The sequence below is a fragment of the Urocitellus parryii genome, chromosome 11 (genome assembly GCF_045843805.1).
Source record: "Urocitellus parryii isolate mUroPar1 chromosome 11, mUroPar1.hap1, whole genome shotgun sequence".
In the NCBI taxonomy this organism is placed as follows: Eukaryota; Metazoa; Chordata; class Mammalia; order Rodentia; family Sciuridae; genus Urocitellus; species Urocitellus parryii.
In genome coordinates, this window is record NC_135541.1 from 48,508,526 (window position 1) to 48,524,268 (window position 15,743).

At 39.6% G+C, this 15,743-nt stretch overlaps 1 protein-coding gene across 9 annotated transcripts in view; it reads left to right on the top strand.

Moving 5' to 3' along the window:
- Nucleotides 1–2,841, top strand: part of Pde4b (phosphodiesterase 4B) — a 514,783-nt gene extending 511,942 nt beyond the window's left edge. For all 9 annotated transcript variants that reach the window (XM_026409100.2, XM_077791662.1, XM_077791663.1 and 6 more), the window contains one exon: nt 2,210–2,841. In XM_026409100.2, coding sequence (XP_026264885.1) covers nt 2,210–2,578 — 369 coding nt within the window. In that variant the 3' untranslated portion in view covers nt 2,579–2,841. The remainder of the gene's footprint in view (nt 1–2,209) is intronic.
- Nucleotides 2,842–15,743: the final 12,902 nt, after the last annotated feature.

Genomic DNA, 15,743 nt, shown 5'->3' on the forward strand with positions numbered 1-15,743 from the left:
TTCAAGACCTGCTGAAATGCTTTTTTTTTTTCAGGACAACAAATGGGTTGAACCAGGTGCTATGATTCAAAATGGGTTTATGGGATATCCAAGGTGTTTATCACAAAAAAATTGGGACTGATTTTTGTTAGCATCTAACCTCTTTCCCCACTACCTGTAAGCCCCATATTTGTATATACTTATAGTATCCATATGTAGTTTCTTTGCAGTTAGTATTTTGTTGCTTCTTAGAGAAATCCAACTAAATTAGTTTAATATCTGTAAAAGTGATCTAAATGCTATAAAGATTCAAGATATAATTAAATTAATCTGGGCCAAATCACATAACCTAGAGCTTTACCTGGAACAAGATAAAATAAAAAGCAATTTACATTTTTCTTACTAACAGTGATGGTTTATATTTATATGATGTTCTGTGTGGTCCCATATATTATCCTACGTGAATCCCCAAGCAACCATGCAAGCCAGATAAAGCAGGTGTTTCCCCAGTGTCCAGTGAAACAGCTGTTCTCTTCTTAGTCACCCGGTTGCCCTCCACCCAAGCTTTTCACTCTCCATCACTGGTCAGGTCTCCCCGATGCCATGACATCACCCCCACCCCACCCCCACCGCGCTCTGGTGTTTCCCACAGATGGCCTCTGTTGAACTTTATCTGATTCATCTGGCAGTAAAAAGCTCATGGAATTTGTGTGCTCTTGGAATTTGTGGGTTCTTTCATCCCATGAGCTAGGAAATAAGCAACTAGCCCCTACCTTTTTAAAATGTCCTAAGCATTTCTTAGCAGCAACAAAAGCAAACGAGGAAAGGAAATGACAGCACTGGGTTCAGCTCACTCAGTTTTCTCCATTGCCTTGAGCTGATTTCTGGTCCCTGGAAAACACCTTGAAAATAGTCTCAAATCCATTAAATATGCATAAAGAAGTAGAAGGGAGGAGGGATGAAGTGTGGGCAGAAGAGAAGTATCTGACTCATCCACAGTCAAGTTGTCATAACCAGTGTCAATCAGAGATGGCCCAACTTTGGTGTGAATCTTGTTTTTGAAGGCTAAGAAAGAACCAGATATTTGAAAGAGTCACATATGATCAAGTGTTATGTATATAGTAACAACTTGAATAGGTCGAATGATTGGACAAATACCAGAATATTAATACAGGAAAGTTTCCAATGGAGTGGAAAGATAGCCATGTAATGTCCCCTGGGGGCCCTTGCTCATCTCCCCCTGAATCCCAAGCCAGTATCTCTCTAGCTCCCAAGACCATGACAGGGGAATTCCATTCCGTCATCCAACTATAGTCTATTCTCTCTCTCTACCTGCCCCCACCCCCACGTTTCCTGTTTGTCTGACAATGTAGAGGTCGACATGAGGCCACATGGCTAGCTCCTGCAGGATGCATAGTCCCTCTACACAAACCACAACAAAACTATAAGCCTTGGATTTATTCACAGGAACACCAGCAAAAGGAACTGCTTAATTGTTTTTATTTTCCTTCTCTCTTCTGATGGAAATGACTATGTGTCCTATGTATCCAAAACAATGGCAGGCATCTCCATAGAGGGGATCTTTGTTTGTTCGGGGCTTGAGTTATTTTCAAGTTCTTTTTTTTTTTTAATCAAACTCCTCTACAAGTCAGAAGCAGCCCCCAGAACTTGAGAAATTCCAGAGCAGACAGATGCCCGCTCCTGTTGTTTTGGCACAACAGCATATTTTGAAGTTATCAGGGAAAGAATGTTGAGTCAGAACACTCTAGACCTGGGGCTGCCATCTTCAGAGAATGACTCACAGAGTCCAAGGAGTGACACAGTCATTCCCAACACTAGTGTTACAGCCAGTCTTCTTACCTGGCACATGTAAAAGGAAAAGCAGTATGATATTGTGAGAGCACAGCCTTTGGAATCAGACAGAGCTGGGACTCAGTTCCAGCTCTATCACTTACTAGTTATGTGACCTCTACAAGATCTTTAATTTCCTGAGTTTCTTCTTCTGCAAATGGCAGACTACAATACTTACTTTGCAAAATGAAAAAAGAGATGCTGCATCTATTGCATCCAGGGTAGGACCTACCATAGAGAAAGGACTCTGATAAAGCAATAGGTATTACTGACCTCTCTGAGGTTGGAATGGCTCTCTCTTAGCATGGGAACCAAGACTGCTTGTTTGATTTTCAAGGGCCCTTTGCAATGACAGATGTGTAATCTTATTTTTCTCCAGGTTGGTTTCATTGACTACATTGTCCATCCACTGTGGGAGACCTGGGCAGATCTGGTACAACCCGACGCTCAGGACATTCTGGACACGTTAGAAGACAACAGGAACTGGTACCAGAGCATGATACCCCAGAGTCCCTCCCCACCACTGGACGAAAGAAACAGAGACTGCCAGGGTCTGATGGAGAAGTTTCAGTTTGAACTGACCCTGGAAGAGGAGGATTCTGAAGGACCTGAAAAGGAGGGAGAGGGCCACAGCTATTTCAGCAGCACAAAGACACTTTGTGTCATCGATCCAGAAAACAGGGATTCACTGGGAGAGACTGATGATGTGGACATTGTGACAGAAGACAAGTCCCCGATTGACACATAATCTCCCTGCTCATGTGGAGACGAACATTCCACCCTTGACAAGCATGCCAGCTGTATGGTAGGGCCAGCCCATCACCAGGGCAAGGCCCGCACCGGACAAAGGTCACCTGGCCTTTGCAGTTACTTGAGTTTGGAGCCAGAATGCAAGGCCATGAAGCAAATAGCAGCTCAGGAATCCCGTGGTTGACTTGCCTGGCCTGCAGGCTTGGTGGAGAGCTGAAGTTTTATTATGGTAGTGGAGGCCAGTATCCCATCGCGACTCAATGGCTTGAAAAATGGAAGACACAAAACTGAGAGATCTCTCTGCACTAAGTTTCGGGACCTGTCCCGACAAGTGACTGAACTCACTGATTAATAACTTCATTTATAAATCTGCTCACCTGTCCCCTTGTCTGCCAACCTGTGTGCCTTTTTTGTAAAACATTTTCATGTCTTTAAAAATGCCTGTTGAATACCTAGAGTTTAGTACCAACTTCTCCACAGATAAGTGTTCAGAGCTGACATACACTTTTTTTTTTTTTTTTTACTCTTTCTAGGGGGGAGGGGAAGGAAAGAAAATAGTCTTCCTTCTTTCTTGGGCAATATCTTTCACTTTAACTACATTTAACTTTTGCAAACAGACCGGAAGGACACAGCTCTAACCACATTCTACTTCCTTCCCCTGTTGTCCAGTCCAGCTCCACAGTGGCCCTGGTAACCCAGGCTGTTTGCTGGCTTCTAACAGTAGTTTTTCTCTAGGGTCTCACTATTTTGCTCTAAGCAGAATAACATTGAACAAAATAGGGGATGGGGGGGGTGGCTGTATTGTTCACCATGTCAGCCTGTCTGTATAGCACTCAACTTAATAAGGCAGTGTGCCCCTTGTGTCCTGAAGCCTCTGTGCCTCTGTGGGTTGCACAGCCCCATCCTGTTCTCTGCCTACCCCCTTCACTCCATGATTCTAGTCACTCCATTTTGCCGTTCACCATTTAACGCTGCCATCTTCCTCTTGCACTGCCTTCTGCGCTAACACCTCCATTCCTGTTTATAACCGTGTATTTATTACTTCATGTATATACTGTAATATTTTGTAAGTTATTAATTTATATATCTAACATTGCCTGCCAACGGTGGTGTTGAATTTGTGTAGAAAACTCTGCCTAAGAGTTACGACTTTTTCTTGTTATGTTTTGTATTGTGTATTCTATAACCCAAACATTGCTTAAGAGAGACACAGGCCCCTCTGCACAGAACACAGGGATGGGCCTTTTGCTAAGAGGGCCTGCCCTCTCCCTGTCTGAGTTCCTAATACTGCACAGCCCCTTTATGAACAGGTTTTGCAAACAGGATGCTCATATTCGATACTAAAAGGTTTATACTGAGCTTTTATTTTGTATGGTTTGATAGGGGTAGGGGGCGATGGGACGTTGTTTTTACCCATGTTCTATCCAAGTCTGTGTGCGGCATGAGTTGGGTTATAACCGGTTTCTACTATAATTGTGGCTTCGGTTCAAAAAGCAACACTACATTTGCTCACAGATGATTCTTCTAAGTATTCCCAAACTACTGACTTTGAAGAGCTAGCCTCCTGCCTGCCACTAAGCGACAATGTCATGTTCCAATTCATTCTGAAAGAAAATGATAAAACAATGTGAATTTTTATAATAAAATGTGAACTGATGTAGTAAATTATGCGAATGTGAAGCTTCTTCTGATAACACTTGTTAGGCCTCTTCCTGGTGTCAGTTTCAGTTTGTAAAATATGTTTCATGCTTCAGTTCAGCATTGTGACTCAATAGTTTAAAAAATGGCACAAATGTGCATGACCAATGGGTTTGTATGTCTATAAACACTGCATTGTTTCAGGTGGACATTTTACTGTTTTCAAGTTTCTCACAATGTATGTTATAGTATTATGATTATTATTATTATTATATATTGTGCTCAAATGCATTCCTAAGAGACTTTTATATGAGGTGAATAAACAAAAGCATGATTAGATTAGACTGTAGGCCCAATTATTTTGTGGTTAGTTCTGATGTATTTTAAAGCAGATCTTGTTTCCCTCTCTTTTCTCCAACTGTAACCCACAAAGAAAGTCAAACACTTTACCTGATCAACATCAAACTGGGGTTCTAGAATCTATTACCAAAGAATCCCACCTGTTCATTCAGCAACTGTTCATTCAGCTCAGAGGTGCAGGCAGGGAGGTGGTGAAGAAAAGCACAAAAAACCACTTTGTTCACCTTGAACCAGCTTTGAGAATGTGATGTGTTGAGACATACAGGATGTCCTCAGCTTGGCTGGGTGCTTCAGAAAAGTGAATCAGAAGCATAGCACATTAGCTTAATGTAGTCAGAGAGACTCACTGATTCCCTCCACACAGGACAAATTTGAGGTCCAGAGTCATCTTAAACCACAATCCACAGAGCTGGGATGGACTTTCATGGTCTTCTCAATGATCCAAGGACTATCTTGCTAGTTGTATGGTTAAGCTTTTCTTTCTGGAAAGAATGAGCATAAGCAAAGCACTTAAATGTTTTGTTGAAATCTTAAAAGTCAGCATTTTAAAAATTTATACAGAGGTGTGTGTGTGTGTGTGTGTGTGTGTGTGTGTGTGTGTGTGTGTTTTGGGGGGAATTTGCAAAAAAGAATCAGTGGGTCACACAGTGTAATCCCAGCAATTTGGAAAGCTGAGGCAGGAAGAGCAAAAGTTCAAGGCTAGCCTGAGCAACTTAGGGAGACCCTGTCACAAAATAAAATTTAAAAAGGTTCTAGAGGTTGTAGCTCAGTGGTCGAGTATTCCTGAATAAATCCCTAGAACTGGGGGGAAAAAAAAAACAAAACAAGAATTGGCAATGGTTCTTACTATAAGTGGTAAGTAGAAGTAGTCTATTAACAAGTAGGAGGGTGTGCTCTGATAGTACTGCACTTAATAAGCTGAAATTACTGAATTTCTTTGCAAAGACAAGGGAAGAGAAGCCAGTGCTGCAGAGCCAGCATCCCCAGGACTTCTGATGATACCTCACCATTGCGGAGCTTCCACTGATTTAGTGACCAAAGTAGATTGCTTATAAGTGCTACAGGCATGATTTTTTAATATGCCTATAGCTATAAATATTTGCAAGTCTTTTTTTTCCTATTGAGAAGGGGGTCCTTAACCCTTGCTACAAATGAGGATCACATGGAAAATATATATATTTTTAAATACTGTTGTTTGGGCACCATTCTCCTCCCAGATTTCTGATTGAAGTGATCTTGGTGGAGCCCAAAGCATCAGATTGTTTAAGTTTTTCCCAGGTCATTTCATTGTGTGATTGGGAGTAGAGAATCACAGTTTCAGAACCAAACCATGCTTGGAGCTACGGCTTTCACTCATGTGTCTTTAGACATTCATTTTGCACCTATCATGACCTGCATGGCATAGTCAAGAAATTTTTTATGGTAATTTTGGTTATGTTCTAGTTTTCTCTTTCCAATGGACTTTTCACCTAACTTCCAGGTACGATGGGAATACACGATGTTACTAGTTTCCTACATGGGAATCTCATAGGGTTTTGTTGTTGTTGTGATGGTGGTGATGGTGGTGTATGTGTGTGTGTAGTGCAGTAAATGAACCCAGGGCCTTGTGCACACTCAACAAGCAATTCTACCACTGAGTTACATCCCCAGCATTATCCTACATGGAAATCTTAAGAAGAGTCAGGCCACGACTCGGGAATCCAACTGGTTACAAGCCAGCTGTAACCTGTGAGGGTAGGGACCATGCTGGGTGCTTTCTCCCCTCTCTACATTTCTAGCATCATACCTCATAGAGAGTTAATGCTCAAACATTAGTACCTGGGCTATGGTATGCATTAACAAATATTAGCTGTATATAACTAGAGGTAGAATGTTTTCTACCTTGTCGTTTCTTTTACCATTTTTCATATGACTTTCATTCACAGTTCTGGTCAACTTATCCTGGGTTTGCTCAAATAACAGTGTTTCCTTAGGTTCAATGTCCCAGAACCAAGCACTGTATTTCATTCATGGTAGGGCACAGTGTAACTCTTACCCTTATTTGTTCTGGGCCCTGTTCCAAAACCCAAGCTTGTATTCATTTGGGGGATGTCAGTGACTCACCTGGATGATTCATAAGGGGCTTATAGACAAACAAAACCTTCCATGTCTTTTCACATGAACCACTCCTAAACTGAATCTTCTCAATTCTTTTACTTACGCAATTGAATTTCTGAACCTTAATGCACAGTTTATACTTTCCTACTTCATTTCATCTGAAAAACCAGTAGAATACAGGAAAGAATTTTCAATTGGGGTGTCAGATTGACCTATTTGTAAATTCCAGCTACATACACCTTTGTGACCTTAGAGAACACACTTATTTGATCTTCAGTTTCTTTCTGTAAAAATAAGGAATGATACCTACATCAAAAGTTTATTTAGGAAGACTGAGATCACTTAGATGCAAAGAATCTGACACATTCCAGGCATAGAATAAATGAGATTTATTAGGTATATTAATGCCCTACTATGGTGGTTAAATGAGATAACACTTACATGGAAAAAAAATTTCATATTATTAGATGCTATTATTTGGGGCCTAAAATATTATCTAGAATTCTGATTCTGATAATTCATTATCATAACTTCCAATGCTCCCTTAACATCTGTAATCTCATCTTCGATAATAATCTAGTTTATATTTTCATTAACATTGTAAGTACAAATGGTAATCAGGATGGGACATGGAATGGAGGAGTGATGAGTCACCTGCCAACTTTCGGATCAGCATTCTCCTCCTCAATCCTAACTGACTGAGAAGAGATGATAGCACGACTTAACCATCAGAGAACCAATGCCAGCTACTTCTTTCTTGAATAGAGCCTACTAAACATATATTAATAATCTGTTCTAGGATTTTTCCATACAATTGATGCTACTATGTTTGGCCAACTGCAGTGCCAGACTCTTTCTATAAAATGGAAAATTCTCCCAGAATTATGGCCTATTTTTTCTCTCTAATTTCTCAAATAACACCAATTATGAGCCAAAAACACATTGTCAATTCTTTTCAGTGGCCTGGGAAATCACATGCTGAGAGACATAAAACCACTAAAAGGGCAGAGGTACTTTGCTTTACCTGGCGAGTCCAGCAGGAGAGCATGGTAGTTGTGCACGCTGAGGTAAGTGCGCATCTCCCTTTCTCTGAGGAAGACAGTCCTCCAGCAGGCTTATAGTTTCAGAAGGGGTGCTCGAGGAGCAGTGAAGGAGGACAGGCGAGCCTCCACTAATTCATTTTGGTGCTTCAGCACATGCAGTTGAGTAACTCAGTAAACGCATACTGAGTCTGAAGGGGTAAGAAAGGGAGTTAATTCTTTTCTACCCATCATACAAGATCACAGCCCTAAGCCCTATAATAAATGACAGATTAAGAGAAAGAGCTTAACAAATTTATTCGACCATTGTTTTATGTAACATGGAAGCTTCAGATTTGAGATCCAAAGATCCAGGGTGACTATCCATTTTTATGCTTATGTTTGATGGAGCAGGGGCAGCTAAATAGAAATATAATTGGACACAAAAAAATATGATTTAGTCTATTTGGATTCTTCATGGCCATTCCTCTGCAGCATTCCTTTCTTCTGGGTATGGAAAGAATCTTTTCTAGAAGGAAGATTTTTATGGCCTACAATCAAACATGATAGACCAGAGATTTTGTTATGGACAACTCTGACCCAAAAAGGTGGAGGAAAGTTTGAGTAATACTTTTAAGCTTTATGCTGGCTTGGGGGTAAAGGGATCTGGTTTCTATGAACCACCTTGGGGAAGATGAATTCTAGTTTCTATGGCCTGCCTTGGAGAATGAGAGGTGAGAGATGGAGGGTGTGTGTTTGTGGGTATGTGTGTAGGGGAAAGTCAGAGAGGAAGTTTCCTTCGGCAACTGCTCCGGAGGCCTTCACTTTGGGGTATCATTTTCTAAGCCCTAACCATCTCCCAACATTTTCTAAGCACTATCTTAAGACATATGCCTGTGCCTTACATATTGGAGGATGTAGAAAAACAGATGTGCAAATAAAAAATTCAGTTTCATTTTAAGAAGTGCTAAACTAGAGGTAGACATAAAGAACATAATGCCTAACTCCATCTGGTGGGAGGTAATCGGGAGTATTTCTCATCAGGAGTCAAAGTTGAGTCTTTTTTTTTTTTTTTTTTTGGCCCATCATAAAAGATCACAGCCCAAAGCCCTCTGACAAATGACAGATTAAGAGAAAGAGCTTAACAAGCCTAAATGAGAAGCAGTCAAAAGACCAAATGGATCTGGAAAGGAATGCCAAGAGGCCTGAATTCCAGGAGGAAGGAAGACCAGTAAAAAAGTCAAGGACTTGAATTAGTATTTTTCAGTCCCATTCATAGATTCATTAATTTAAAAAATATTTTGAGGGGTTCAAACCATGAGCCAAGGGCTCTAGTAGACACTGGGGATATGGAGCAGAAGGACACAAACAGAGAAAAGCTTCCCTATCATTCAGTAAGGCTGCAGCCAAGGAACTGATGCAGGTTCTCCCAAGGATGGAAATAGAGTTATATGAAAGTAATCAAAAGAAATAACCAGTTACATGAAAGTAATGAAAAGGAACCAATTTGTAAGGAAGGGGAATGGAAGCATTTTATGACAGTTACGTCAAGTCCTGTGGTGGGAGGCAGCAGAGCACCTAGGAGGAACTGAAAGAAGGTTGGTATGGCTTGAGGTGTGGAGTAGTAAGAAATGATGCCCACGAGGTGACACAGGCCAGAGCCCACAAGGCCTGGTGGGCCATTAAAAGAATTTGGCTCTTTAAACCCAAGGGAATCCACCAAAAATTTTAAGTAGGGAAATAACATAATCTTACTTCCATTTCATCATCTTAATCATAGTGTGAGGACAAATCCTGAGAGGAGATGATAAAGAAAGTAGGAGATCAGCGATTAGGCTATTGCATAGTGCAGCCAACACAAGATGATATCAGACAGACCAGGGTGGGGCCGTGGGGATGAAGAGAAATGGCTGGATGGGGAGTTATTTAGATAATGCCTTTACAGACTTTGTGATGGATTATGATAGAGAGGGAGACAGGAATAAACATTACATTTTGAGCTCCTGTGACTGGACAGGTGGTAAAGTCATTCTGTGAAACAAGAAATAGTAGGGAAGTGCTAGTTGGCATGGATTGCAATGCTGGATGTGTTGACATCCAAGCACTTGGGAAGTAAATAACTGAATGCAACAACCTAGAATGCATGAAGTTCAGGCTGGGAATTATCATATAGAACATAGGTATGTCATGTTGCTGGGGAACATGGTAGGGAGAGAGTGTATCTATGAGAAAGTGGGTAGGGGAAAGGACACATCCATGTGGTACTCTGGTCTGCCTGCCTTTTCCCCACCCCGCCCCTTCTCTCTCTCTTTTTTTCTGGCATTGGGGATGGAACCCAGGCATGCTCTGCTACTGAGCCACACCCTCAACCCTTTTTATTTCCTTTTGAGACAGAGTTTCATTAAGTTGCTGAGGCTGTCCTCTAACATGCAATCTTCCTGCATCAGCCTCAGAGTAGCTAGATTATAGGTGTGTGCCACCATGCTTGGCTTGGTATTTCTGAGATGAATATAAAGGGATAAACCTGTAAAAGAGGTGGAATGAATAAGAGAAGCTGCAGAACCAGGAACTTTACCAAGAAAGAATATCTGAAGAAGGAAGTGATCCATAATATTAAGTCCTATTGAGAGATGAAGATTTTTAAAAGGGAAGGGAAATTTCCATTTTGTTTAGAAATGGGTATACCACTAGTGAATTTAGAGAATATCTCCAATGGGTTGTTAGCCTAGTAGCTAGTTTTCAGTAAGAAAGTTTTAAAAGGAGGTAAAGAAGAAAATGGAAAAAGTCAGAAAAGATAAGTTGCTATAAAGAGGAAGACTGAGAAAAGAATGAGAGGTAAAGGAGAATTTCCAAAGTATAGGTGGTACTTAAATATATTCTAATGAAACAAGAGTATCCTGAAAGTTCAGGGGAGAGATGGGATCATTGACAACATCTTTCTAGTAAGGCAGAAGTGCTGGGGTTCAAAGCACTGATGGAAAAGACAGTCATAGAAGAAAAGTCACTTTCTCCAATATACTAGAAAAGGAGGGGCACATGTATAGTGGATTTATAGAGGGGAAATTGAAGGTGTTCCTTTCTTCTGTTTTCTTTTAAATAAAGTAGGTCTTCTCACCATTTCTTTTAATCAAAAAGAACACTTGGTTAAAATCAAATTAAACACTTTCAGAGGATGGATGCTGAGAGACTGAAATTGTTGGAGAATAATGAGAAGGTTGAAACTGTCGACAGGACAGCTCTACTTGGAGAAGGAAATGATAGCAAGACATTCTTATGGTGTGTAAAAAGAAAAGTAATTTGTTCTTAATTATATTACAGGTGGGACTCAGGCTAATGGAAGTTATGGGAATTAGACTCAGAAGTAAGAAAAACTAGATTTTTTTTTTTTTTTTTTACTGTTCTTGCTCCCAAGTGAAATAATTTTATTTAAGATGTGGTGAATCTCCAGATTTTAGAAGTGTTTGTTCAAGGAGACTTTTACTTCTTGGGGAAAATGTGAAGGAAGAAACTCAAGCATGATACGGAAGGCTAGATGTTGTGAGTTTCTTTTTCTTCAGATGCTTTTCTAACATTTTTATCATAAAGAACATATGTTTGGGGTGGAGTTGTGGCTCAGAAGTAACACACTTGCCTGGCATGTATGAGTCACTGGGTTTGATTCTCAGCACCGCCTATAAATAAATAAAATAAAGGTCTATCAACAACTAATATATATATATATATATATATATATATATATATATATATATATATATGTATATATATATATATTCTGTACCCTTCAACATGAAGTTCATTCTCCCTGGGAAAGAAGAGACAGGAAGTAAAAAAAGTTGCCAGGCTAGAATTTTTATGTGAATGTTATTATCTTTACACTATTGGTCCAAGTTGTAAGACTGTCCTATCCTTGACTGTGTTTGCATTTGCATGGTGGGGGGTGCTGTTTGGCTTGGTTTTCACCAGAGCTTTGAAAACCCTCTTTATTGTCTCCAGCAATTTTCAACTAGCTTATTCTCATTTTTTTGTGTTTGTTTGTTTGTTTTCTGTGCATCACATTCTCACATTCATTGATTGGCCTTCTTGACTCTTCTTTTATGGCACCAATATTTTTTTTGTTGCATTATTCATTGAAGAAATTTGTCCCTCCTCTTTCAATTTTTATATCTATTATTGTACAACCTGAATGCTTCAGAGACCATTCTTGTGCAGATACATGAGCTTTTCTCATTTGCTTCCTAGAATCCAGAATAGGGTCATTTGTACAGCACTTTATTTGCTTTACAGTGTCCATTCATAGGCATCACTGCTTGTGATTATCGCAAGGATTCTACAAATGCAAATTAGGTACCACCAATTCCAACAGCATCACCACCACCTTCCTTACTATGATAATCATCTCAATATTAAAGATAAGAAACTGAGATCCAGAGAAGACTAGAGAAGTGCCTCCAGTCTTCCAGGAGAGCTGGAAAGTAGACTGGAATCCATACCTGTAGGACCTTAAAGTCTAAACTCTTTTCATATGCAAATTTACTGCCCCAAGTTATTGGGCTATTGTAAATTTGGAGTGGGCTTGATCACTTTCTCCAAAACTTCCTGTTGTATCCTCCCCACATTCTTCCTCTTTGGATGCAATTACATGGAATTGCAGTTCCTTTAATTAGTTCCTCAATTACAAAAAAATGCTGATTAAATGATTGAGTGAACTTTCTGAGACCCTCTTGTATCAAATTCTCTTGAACACTGATGTTTCTTAGGTAGTCTGAGCCACCTCTTTCTGAGTAAACTTATTTTGGCTCTTTTGTGTCTAAATTACCCCTTTGAGCCACACAAATCCCCAACTTTGACAATGTATCTAATCATTCATTCTGTTGGTCATTCAACCAAAAATGACTTACTAACTGTTTGCCATTTGCTAAGCACTGTCTAGACCTTTAGGATACAAAGTTTAAAAAAAAAAATTACACAGACTACATAGAGCAACATTAACCAAATAATTATAAAAATAAATGCAAGCAAAGCAAGAAGTTCTTTTTTTTTCCTCTTTGATAGCTCTTTCATTTTTCCATTTGCTAGGTCTTTTGCAGTTAATATGGCAAACCTACCTTGGAAACATGTCTCTTTAACACAGTATGACTTTTCTACAATATACCTTATTCTCTTAGAAATCCACCTCACCTTACCCATTTCATAGGCACATAGAATCTAGAGTTGGAAGAAAACTTTGAAACTAGCCAACCTGGTACCTCTCAACCTTGAATATGCATGCACATCTCCTAAGGATCTTGTTAAAATGCTATTTCTACATCAGCAGGCTGGTGTGAGGCCTGAGATTCTGCATTTTTAGCAAGTTCTCGGGCAATGATGCTAGTCCATGGTTAACGCTATGAAGAGCAAGGATCCGGTCCTCTGGTTTATAACTAGAAATAGCCATCAGATTATCCTGCTTTTGTAAAACAAAACAAAAAAGCAGATTCTAGAAAGGGTAGAGCAGATTTTAGATCTGTAACAGAGAGGCCAGGACATGAGAGATTTGAAAAGGCAGTCTCAAACTTCCGGTCAGTATGACATAATAGGAACTGGACTTACTGCCCTACCTAAAACAACTAAAAGAGTTAAACCTGACAAAACATGATACAGTGGTTTTCAAGACACTACATGTTAGCTGATGAAGGAGAGTGATCCCTGAGGTAAAAACCATGAGGGAAGCCCCATAATTGTCCCAGTTCACTGCATGGAGACGGTTTTGCAGAGAGTGGTAATCCAAGCAGAGCCCAGCTGACTCCCTGAGTTGAAAAGACAAAGCAGAGTCGGGGAGAATGAAGAAGTCAGAGTTTGGGGGGTGTAGTGATAGAAAGGAGGAGGTTGCAAAGAGGAAGCCCCGTCAAGTGTCAAGTATACCACAGAGTCCTGACCTCGTAAGGGGGAGAAAACTCCTTGGAGTGATGGTAAGAACTGCTGTCCTGTGCTCACTGAAAATAGTGCCTGTCTCCACCTGTCCAAATGAAAATGTCATGATTCATGGAGCTTCACTTGGAGGACTATGGAAGAACTTTGTCAGTAAGGAATAATGAGTCCTAGAATAAGCTGCAACAATTCCACCCAATGAATCCTAAAAGCAAGACTCAGAAAGATCAAGCTGTTTCTCAGTAACTTGACTCCATCTCAGAATAAATCTCAAGAATATTTCTAGGTATACAAATTCTCAAGCACCAAACAAGGTCAAGGCCACAATGCATGACCTTCGATAGAAAATTATCAGACATAGAGCGAAGAGGAAATCATAACGTGAAGAGGAGAAAAATCAATCAAACAAAACTGACCCTGAACCGATATAAAAAAATTAGAATTAGGAGACGGGAATACAATAAAAGCTGTATTTCATTTGTTCAAAACATTCAGTAAAGATAAGGGAGACATAAAAAATATAGCAAATATTATTAATAACCAATAGTATGTTGGAGAAAAAATGGTTAGAGGACTTAAAGACACAGCAACAACAACAACAAAAAAGTATTCAAAGGAAACGCAGAGAGAAGAGAATTTAAAAAACAAATAAATTGCCATTGAGATCATTGCACTCTGGGACAACTTTAAAACGTCTCATAATGGCCAGATGCAGTGGTGCAGGCCTGTAATTCCAGCAGCTAGGGAGGCTGAGGAAGAAGGATCATAAGTTCAAAGCCAGCCTCAGCAAAAGGGAGGCGCTAAGCAACTCAGTGAGACCCTGTCTCTAATTAAAATACAAAATAGGGCTAGGGATGTGGCTCAGTGGATGAATGCCCTGAGTTCAATCCCTGGTACCAAAAAAAAAAAAAAAAAAAAAGTCTCATAATGTGTATTGGCGTACCTCAGGAGAGGGAGTCCCTGAGGAGAGAAACTCTGACTCACATCCTTTCTAAGGAATATAATATTATAGATTTAATATATTTATATTTTATATCTACTAATGTTAAAATATTATAAAAGTAAATGCTGAGTATGATAGAAATTACACAGATTCTCAAGCAGTAAACAAGATAAAGTTTGAGAAGCCACAAATTTGAGAAGCCCAATGAAACCCAACTCCAAGAAACTAGAAGTACGTCAGTGTAGATCATAATCAAATTGTTCAAAGAAATTTGATAAAGAAAAAAACTTAGACATAACCAGAGGAGAGAAAATGTCACGTCGTGTACAGACTAACAAAGATAAATATGTCAACAGATTTCTCATTAGAAATAGTAGATCCAGATATGGTGGCTTACACCAGTAATCACAATAATAACCCTAGCAACTAGGGACGCTAAGGCATGAGGAGTTCCAAGTTCAAAGCCAGCCTCAGCAGCTTAGTGAGATCCTGTCTCAAAGTAAAAGAGCTGAAGATATAGCTTAGAGATGAAGAGTACATGGGTTCAATCAAAAAAGAAGAAGAAGGAGGAGGAGGAGGAGGAGGAGGAGGAGGAGGAGGAGAAGAAGGAGAGGAAGAACAAAAAAAGATGAAAGAAACAGAAATAATTTAAGTTTTAGAAGACAGTGGAACAATATCATTAAAGTATTGAAAAAAAAAAAAAACAACAACAACTAGGAGCTGGGGTTGTGGCTCACTGGTAGAGCACTTGCCTAGCACATGCGAAGCCCTGGGTTCAATCCTCAGTAACACTTAAAAATATTGACAACTCCAACTAAAAAAACTAAAAAGTGTATACTAAGTGAAATACTTTTTGAAAATTAAGGTGAAATAAGGACATTTACCAGGTCAAAATTGACAACTTTTTATATCATTTTAATCCTTCATTTTTTTTTCTGGAAGTATATTTTGCAGGACACATAAGGATATTATATTGTTCAAAATTCTATGTTCAATGGATAATAATAATAGCTAACAGTTATTGACGCTTTACATATAATAACCTGTACCAGATCCTACCTTTGCCCTGTAAGGCAGATGCCTTTTTGAGTCTGACTTTATTGGTGAGAGAACCGTGGGTTCAGCTAGCGAACAGAGAGACACAAACCCAGAAACTCAGTCCCAGAATCTACAAGCTTGACAACTGCATAATACGTCCT